This window comes from Perissodus microlepis, chromosome 19 (genome assembly GCF_051167445.1).
Source record: "Perissodus microlepis isolate ML-2025 ecotype Zambia chromosome 19, ASM5116744v1, whole genome shotgun sequence".
Taxonomy (NCBI): domain Eukaryota; kingdom Metazoa; phylum Chordata; class Actinopteri; order Cichliformes; family Cichlidae; genus Perissodus; species Perissodus microlepis.
The window spans coordinates 22,066,336-22,075,829 of record NC_140479.1 but is presented as its reverse complement, the minus strand read 5'-3'; the positions used below and the strand labels follow the sequence as shown (position 1 = coordinate 22,075,829).

Sequence of the window (9,494 nt, the reverse complement as noted above, 5' to 3'; positions counted from 1 at the left end):
ATAAGATGATCAATTGCTCATTATGACTGAGGGGAGAAGGGTCAGCATATTATGATCAGGATCATTTCAGCTCCGTGCTAAATTTGTTGCCGCTGTGTTTTGTTTTGTTTTTCCGTGTCTGAGAACAGGACGAGAGATAAGGTGGGGGGGAAAAAATTCGGGTAATGTCATGCATGTCTTTCTGGCCTGTAGGTCTGAACCAGCCATGCGGCGATGCTTTTGATAGAGCAAATAACCTCAATGGCTGCCTTCATTCCTGTTCATTTTGCACTTCACTCTATTACTTGCATGAACAATTACAGCAGTGTAGCTGCTTGGCGTTGGGTTGCCATTACTGCGTGTGTGCGTTTGGTTGTGTTACTCAGATTGTGGGGGTGTAAATATGTTTACACGTTCACATTGTGGGGAAAAGCAAGGAGATGATTAGATTTTTAAGGTGGAAGTATGATTTAAGGTTAGTTTGGGGTTAGATTTAACCTATGAAGATAAATTGAGTGTTTCTGTGCAATTGCAAACTCTGTGTTAACCATCCTGGTATCAAAATGAAGGTAACACTTGTGAGATCTCCTCATAGGTGTAAGGATCACAGCAGATGCTACTGTATCAAAGTAACTGAAGGTGGAACATAAAAAAATATATAAGATTTTCTTCATATTTCATATCATCTAACACCTTTAAAAATATGTAGCTGTAGACCAAAAACTCAAGAAATCCATGAATGTGCATACTGACATCTGCTGAAATTATTTGTTTTGAAGGTCATTTTTGCAAAAATTAAAATCATACCAGTCACCTCGAGGTGCTTTATATGCAAGGTAAAACTCTTCAAGAATAGAGAGAAAATCCCAACAATTAGACGACCCCCTATGAGCAAGCACTTGGCAAAAGTGGGAAAGAAAAACACCCTTTTAACAGGAAGAAACCTCCTGCAGCTATCGGTTGGGGGTGAAAGGGGTTTAGGAAAGTAGAAGTTAGGGTTAGGCTCACTCTGAATTGATCTTCTTTTTGAAACCATATTCTCAAGCGTTCCTTTCCACACTGTCCCCTTTCTTCCCGATGAGTTCTCAGTGCCGATTAGCGCCTGTGATGTGACCTAATTGGAAAAAAAATCACATTGCCTGGCCCTTTAAGTGTGACAAAGCAAAGTGATCCGTATAATATGGCTTGCATGACACGGTGTTCAAAGATGGGAGGGGGCGGTGGTGAACAAGGGGGAGAAGTCCCATTTCTAAAACCAATATTTGAAAAAAAGCTTAACAAAATTGTTCGCCCTGTTTCACTTTGTCCTTTTCTTCTAGTTCTCCTCTTTATCTCTAAGCTCTTTGCTGGCCAGCTGCTAGCCTGTGGCTCAGTAAAATTGGACAGGTGAAGCGGGACAGCGGGGCGTCACTGATACAGTTCGACAGAACTGCAGGCTATTCAGAGTTCGATATGCTCATTAAGTGAGAACACGGGTGAAATTGTACGCCCCCCACCCCCTCCACAGTGGCTATACCGTTGCTATCTTTGTTTTGCTATGCAGCTGCAGTTATTAAGGTGAAATATGTGCTTTGTCTCGAAAGGGGACCTCTCCGCACTACCTTACGTCTTTCACTACACAGATCAAGCACGAGGCAGGAGCAGCTCGACTTGAGTTCAGCAGTGTGGAACACCTATTCAGTAACGTTCCTTTCAGGATGTGCTGAGGTTGAAATATGAGCATTATGAACCTGTCTTCTGCTTGAGAATAGATTCCTCCGCAGGCCTGTAAAGCTGCTTTCGCTGGAGACATGACTTACAATAAGAGATGGCGCAAGTGTCCTTGCGAGTTTCAGAAATCAATTACGCTGTGTTTTCCCCCATGGGTCGCAGTGTTGTATATGTATATGTGTCAGTGAGTGTATGTGCGTGCGGGAAATATGGCTGCTAAAACTTCTGCTGCGTCTGTGAAGAAGTTTACAGCAGACGATAGAGAGCGAGAGAGGGGAGCTTCACTCAGTGTGAGAACAGAGAGCTGGTTACTGAGTTACTGGCTGGTCCGGATAAACAACGAGGCAGGCGTGTTGTCATGCACAAACACCCACAAGTAAGCCCGCATACACACCAAGTGTTCCCTAAGATCACTGTGGGGTATTTGAGTTCAAATATCCAACATAAATGCACGTTCAGACAGGCTGCGTCTCCAGCTGGGTTAGTGACAGAATGAGTGCAGTAGTACAATACGATACAAAAAAGGAAAAAAAACCCCAAACCCCTCCGCAGTTTCTGCGTTACTGAAACCAATCTTTTCTATATCTCAAAAAGTATTATCAGCTTTTCAAAGGAAACCTTTGTGGTGAAGCGATAACGGCTTTCAGATCTGGAGATATAAAATACTTTATATTTATATTTCGAAATATCATAAATACACACGTGCTTCAGAGACAGCTGCTGCTGGAGCTGTGGACGCCAGCGTAAGTCTTGTCGCTGTACATTGGCATCTTCTTTAGCCAACATAAATCCAAGATGGCCAACGCTTCAACAGCAACATAAGTGTTTGAAAGGCGAAAAAATAGATTCTGGGTGAAGATTTACTTAGATGCAACAGAATTTTTAATGTTTTCATACATTTTAAAAGAGGCTTTGAAACAAACGTCAGTATGCACCGAGGACTTTCCATCAGCTGTCTAAATAAATCACTAAAGAAACGGGAACAGAACAACAAACTGATAGCACTTTAAACATGCCGCTGTAAATTAAATCTTAAAGACGTGGACATGGCTGACAGCCCCCTCCTCTCTCCTTAGTTCGTCAGGCAGGACTGATAGGTGGGGATCATGTATTTGATGTTTATATAGGCGTCCGGTCCTCCGTAGCGCTCAAAGATCTGGAGAGTCTCGTTGATCAGTTTGCCAATGTCCTCTTTCTTCAACTGGTCGTAGTCGATGCCATCTCCGAGATTTTCTAGGGGATGAGCAAAGACATAAACCAGACAAAATGAGGAAAAACAAAACAAAGACGGCGTATATTCTAGGAGCGCCGGGTCATTTCAGACTGTGAGGCTGATGTCAGGGCTCACAAAGCACCACCTGTGGCCACAGCGCATTGCTTTGAGACTGCAGACCGAGTCGGCAAATGCCATCCTTCCATCTGACTTCAAACCCAGTGGACAGACTGAATTTAATTTACTCCTCTTATGCCGAGGCCAGTTGGGACCAAACGGCAAAAAGAGTTTTCAGCTGAAAGTTTAATGAGGCGGCCTGCGGAGGGGAGAGTGGCGGAGAGGACGCGCGAGGTAGTGCGTGCTCTGCTGCTGCACAGAGCACGCGCCGGTGCACATGAGGCATGAGCAGTGAGCTGGAGTCATGCTCCAAAGGTAGGAATGTGCTTGGTGTGTGTGTGTGTTTGTGCTGTTATCTTCTTTCACTGATGTGATTGTGTGATTTTGATTTGGAGTAAAATCTGAGACAGTTAAAATCCTCAAAAACACACAAAGGAGCTGATCCTCTGCATTTCAGTTAGGACCCCTGCAGTTTATAGTTGTGGATCACGGCTTTATTTGGGGATCTCGGACACAGTGGGTTGCAAAGAGGCTTGCAGGTAATGCTCAAAATGACATTAGCTGAACTGGGATTGTAACTGACCTGGACTCTTTGGTTTACTGAATTTAAATCAATTCCACAGCTGTGGACATACATCTGTATGTAACCAAAACTCGTTCACTGCACGATGAAAAAATCTACATCTCTTTGACCCAAGTGGACTCCTTTAATGCTACGCTTTGGCTGCATGTTTGCATACTTCACTGTGATTAAAAATAAACTTGTGGCTAACTGAAAAGCAGTGAAACCTGCCCTCCACTATCACACACACACACACACACACACACACACACACACACACACACACACACACACACAGTGCAGTAAAACACATAAAATTACAACAGCCGAGCACACAGCGCAGGAAGAACTTGTTATCAGGAAAACATTCCTGAGGTGTCCAGGCTGCACTCCTCCTTCCTCCTTCCTTTTCACCAGCAGGCACACTTAAATGCACACACGCACACGCACACACACACGCACACAGACGTTGACTTTATCAGCACACAGCAAACTGCCAATCTCATGCCAGTGCACCGGAGGCTCAAAACACTTTTCAGAGGAATGAGACACACACACACACACACACACACACACACACACACACACACACACACACACACACACACAGATGTCAATGCCAATTTAAGGCCCTGCTCCACTAACATATCCTGAAGAAAGAGTGTAGATTTTATTTCTGGAGGCTATAAAATAAAACAAAGAAAAACAAACCGGTCATTTGACTTAAGAGAGATTTGAGAAGAGAAGAGAAGAGAAGAAAATCATCAGGATGTGATGTGAAAAATTAAAAGCAGCACTTAAAGGAGAACCCGGCAACCCCTTCTTTCACTCCTAATTAGACGTGGAGAGAGAAAGGGGACACTAAACCTCACGATAACCTCTTCCAAACACTCCATCCTTTATTCTTTCTCGGTCTTTTCTAATCACTCATCTTCCCTTACAACCCCACCAACCCTCACCACCCCTCCATCTTTCTCCTCTCCTTTCCACTCGTCCATGGCCTCCTCATTAAAACACAAAGACAGCCAGTCCCATAAAGTGGACTGTTAAGCAGTAACATGTCTATGATCTCAGTCTGCAGCTCTTGCTTTTTGATATGTGGGGGGTTGGTTTCCAGCTGTGCTTTGACCAACAGTTAGCCCAGATACACTTAAGATTTTTACAGCTTTGGCTTTATTTAGCAGCTATTTACTGTTTTCCTTTTAGAGATACAACAACTACAATAGTCGCATACGCTGAGGAATGCAGCATTCGAGAAAAGCTCTTATTCACATCAAAACTCAGGCAGTGATTCAATTTGCAGCGGCCCACAAAACAGGCGTCTGCATCCTACTAGTTAGCAAAATCTTAAATAGCATCTATAATGCAGCCAGTGAAAGAAAACCAGAGATGTGTGTGAGCTGGGCAGTGAGAGGTAATGAGTACAGTGACTCTTACAAACTTGCAGTCTGCTTCAGCTGCGTGTGTGTGTGTGTTTGCACAAAAGCATGTTGGTGTAGGTTACAAAGCCAAGTCTGTGGAGAGTTGCCCCCTGTTACTGTGGAAATGAGCAGCCAAAGCCAGCCCAGAGGGGGAGCTTGGCCTTCAGACAGAGAACACAGGGAGTCAGGGAAGAGGTGCAGCTTGGGAACCAGCGGAGCTCCGACCAGTTTCCTGGGGCCTGGAGTCGGGGCAGAGAGGTTGTGCAATCTGGGGCCTTTCAGCCCATCCAAACACATCTCACCCAGTGAGCTGTTGGGAGGCCAGTAGCTCTAAAGGCAGAGAGCAGAAGAATTTTCAGCGATTCTCAATATTTAAAGAGCAGAAAGGGGAGAAGTGTGTTTAAGCAGGGATGGAGGAAAAGGAGTGAGGAGGGAGAGGAGGGGTGAGGGTGTTAAAAGCAGCCTCTGCAAATGTCCTTCAGCAAAATAACTTCTCTTTCTACCCCTGCTTTTTTTCCTTCTCTCCCCTCCCTGCCTTTTTTTCTTCTTCTTTCCTCTCTCCTTTTGGCAATATCCGCAACCCTGGGCAAAGAGCGAGACAGAGGGAGAGCGAGGGGAAAAAAATCTTTAAAAACAATCATAATAAAAAAAAAAAAAAAAACTCCCACCCCATGAACAGAAGGAAAAGGGCCCTAGCAGGAGCCGGCTCTATGTTCCTCTGAGGAAGACGAAAGGTCGATACAGAGGCAGACAGCCGAGGATTCTCGGTGCAGCGACATTTGCTACACAGAAGGTGGAGGAGGAGGAAACGCAAGGTGGCTTGGAGACGCCGCTTTGTTTCTGCCTTTTATGCTAAATCCCCGGGCTTAAAGGGGGCCTTTAGCACATAAAGCGAGGTGAGGAAGCTGGAAGGAAGAGGTGAAATTATCTATCTATATATCTGTCGATGCCTCTCTGGCTCTGCTGTGATTTCTGCCAACCCACAGCAGACCAAATCTAAACTACACACAACAACAGCTGCAGCCTTCCTCCTCCACCTCCTCCTCCTCCTCTCACACCCTGGTCTTTCTCCATCCCTCAATCCCCACGGTCCTAAACAACCTGTCTTCCCACATCAAGCTGAAGACGAGCTGTCACAGATGGAGGCAGCGCTCGCTGTTTCTCCGAATTACCTCCAAATGTACAGACAGCGGCCTTTCGAGGCATATTTACTGCTGGCAAACTGGGTCTAATGGGTTATAAGCAGACCTCCTTATTGCTTAATTTTCCCCTCTGAAGCTGTAACAGAGCTGCGCTCTTACCCAGCCCAAAGATTTCTGACTGAGGTTAGCGTGCATTATGTGTATGCTGTGAGGTTATAATCCCCTTCTCCCCTCTGCTGCCAGGGACTGAGTGACACACACAATGCAAAGGCTTTGGGAAGTTTAGCTCGAAATTCCAGTGCTGGCTCAACGTAGCATCATCCCACCTGCTTTGTTTCTAATCAACTTACGCCTGATTATGGAGGTTCCTAATGAAAGCAGCTTAGAGAACAGACCCCCCCAACACAATAGCCCTTTGATCATAGCAGCCAGATGCTGAAGAGAATCAATGAATGTGAGAGACTTGTTTTTCTTTCCTTCTTTTTTTTTTTTATTTCCTCTGAAGGGCTTTGGCCTTGCTGAAAAAGGGAAATGGAAGAATGCAGGTTATGAGAGTGATGGAGCAGCTTGAGTTCCAGGAATATTTTGAGCATTGCTGCACAGCTGACTGTGTTACAAGAGTGCATGTGTTGCATATCTTTCCTGCTCACAAACCCGATAGCACTCTAAGTCCATTTTTCAGGCAGACAAAAGAGCGTTTTCATTCAGAAACAAAACCAAACCGAACAGAGTAAATTCCATGAAATTCAATTTTTTTTTTAAAAACCATCAATGTTTGTAATTGTTCTTTCATAGATATATAGGCGCAGTTTAATGTGACTGTTTAAATAATTCGAGCTTAAAAGGGGCTAGAGAAAGGGGTCGTGCATTTTCTTTGCCTTCTGGGTACAGTGTTTAACGCCTTCAGGTCTCAAAGGACAAGGAGTGAAGAGAGCACAGCGGCGGTCTGTGTGCAATGGAGGGTGTGTGGGTTGGAGGAAGGAGGTGATGGGAAGTGGATGGGACCATTGGAGGAGGTCTGTGCTTAACAGCAGGGCTCTAATTAAAAGTGCCTCACAGTTGGGTGCCAGGCAGGCCTCGCATAAAGGGACTGTGGGGGAGAGTGTGAGACTTGATGTGTGTGTGTGTGTGAGAGAGAGTGAACGTATGCTAGTGTGTGTGTAACCACAGGTGTCTGTGAAGGAAAGGCAGAAAGACAGAGTGAAAAGGGGCTTGTATATGCTCTTATATGTGTAATTCTAAGTACTGTATGTAGTTTTATGAGTTTACTGCATATGCGTGTAGATGACATAAGCATTTTTAAGTGATTACACGTGATAAGGACAGAAAGAGCTAGAAAGCAAGTAGGAAAAGGGTCCTTTCTTAAAAATATATACTTGCAAAATCTAAGAAAGGCTCACAGGATGTTCAAAAATACAACAAACACCACCTCACCCTCAAATACTGTTCTTCCCCTCTCACTGGTTATTTCCCTGTGCCATTGTCCCCCCCCCCATAATGGATTAGCAAGAGGCTGACGGACAGCATAGCTGTGGCTCACATATACATCCACATTCACACCTACACGCACACACGCACGCATACATATGCATAAACATGCACGCACCTGGAGCTGGGCTCATTCTCTGGCTGTTGCTTTTCCATCACAACCTCTGTGTGTAATCAATAATAACATTTCAGCTTAACACAGCTAGCCCCAATGAGGGCTGCAGCTACAGTGGCATTACATTAAACACATACACACACGCAAACACACACATGCACAGATATCCAGAGGAGAGACGTAAAACAATAGGCTTATGGTCAGCAGTAGTTTATTAAAGCCCCGGCTCCTGCACCGGCCCTCATCTGAGTGCTCGTGCTTACTGAAGTCTAACCTTTGCTGTAGGTCAGCGATCTCATTTTCCATGTGTTCACCCAGCCCAGCAGTGCTCAATCTATAGGCTAGGTGAAGCAGAGTACCACTTCAACCCTGTGAAAGTTGGACATCAGCAAAGCAGCAAAGCAGGTAGATGAGAAAACGTGTCAAGGTCAGGTTGCAGCCCGGAAAGTAAGGCCGGAGGAGTGTGTAGACAAGGCCGAGACTAAGACGTAACCAGCCGAGGATGCTCCTGAGCTGCTCAGGTGCTAAAACTATTAGATTCCTATCGATCTGGGTCCCACTGGCTTAGTAGACTACATCTGTGCGTGGATATACAGAAACTGAATTCCAATTCCACGCTTCCGCCAAAATCATGCCGTGTCTTCGGCTAATCCCAGGTTGTGCGAGGGATTGAAAGCCCGAGCGAGGCAAGGTGAGAGGCTCATCGCACTTCCACACATCACAAAACCCTAATTTTACTCATTTCTTTTTCAATTAGCCCACACGACCTAGCCATGACCGAGAGCAATATCAGTTTGCACCATTTAGTCATGCTTTTAATGCACAAAGAGGGCTCATCTTAGATGATGGATCAATGCTATTTGCCAAGCTGTTATCATGTCCATTATTGTTTCAATTACCACCACTCAGATAATGGTTATCCCAGGCTCATCGTATCCAATTTTAGCTTGATACATGCGTCTCAAAATCAGCCCCAGCATGCTTATCACAGGTTTAAAGGAAAGAGCCATCCCATAATATGTGTGCAGGTACATTACACTGACGGCTTAGATGGGCAGTATACGTTTTAATTCTTTTTAGATCAAATTTCACATTGTTTTAGGCGCATAAGTGATCCCTGTTGGCCTGCTGAGGTTTTAATCTGGGACAGAAAATATGCTTTTTACCACGAGTCTGGTTAGACAGTGGGTCATGCATAACCCAGCACCGCCTACAGACAAATCCCACAGAGCAGCAGCAAAGCTACACTCTGAATTCAACTGTACTGAACTCTAAGAGGCTGCGGCGGCTCAGGCTTCAATAATACAGAGGTCGATCCTGAAAATTTGGCTTTCTCGTGGAAGAAGAATGCCAAACGTACCTGCCGTTCTTTTCAACATCTTCCACAGAGATTTTATAGTAGGTGATTGTGGACCACGGACATGTTCACCCAGCTTCCGTCTCCAGTGAAAGGTTTCATAAACTGCAATAAGTTTTATAGAAAAACGTATATTACAGTGGAAGCAGAACAAAACAACGCTTTTAACAGTACAGCCGACCACAAAGGACCTACCCTTTCCCACTCTGCCCGTCTGTGTCGTTCCCTGGCTGGGAGCTGAGTGTCAGTGCTGTCAGGTGTGAGTCAATGCCGTCAGATGCGATCTCATTACGCCAACTTACCTCAAGGTTAGCAGCGGGCTGCTGGCTAGGCACAAAATCGATCTGCACCAGGGACAGGCGTTAAAGGCCACCGCAGTGTGCAGTGCGC

At 45.2% G+C, this 9,494-nt stretch overlaps 1 protein-coding gene across 2 annotated transcripts in view; it reads right to left on the bottom strand.

Moving 5' to 3' along the window:
- Window positions 1-2,537: 2,537 nt before the first annotated feature.
- Window positions 2,538-9,494, bottom strand: part of pacrg (PARK2 co-regulated) — a 149,600-nt gene continuing 142,643 nt past the window's right edge. Inside the window, exon 4 of one of the 2 annotated variants that reach the window (XM_084915027.1) lies at window positions 2,538-2,922. In XM_084915027.1, coding sequence (XP_084771153.1) covers window positions 2,762-2,922 — 161 coding nt within the window. In that variant the 3' untranslated portion in view covers window positions 2,538-2,761. The remainder of the gene's footprint in view (window positions 2,923-9,494) is intronic. The other variant, XM_084915026.1, reaches the window with a different exon arrangement.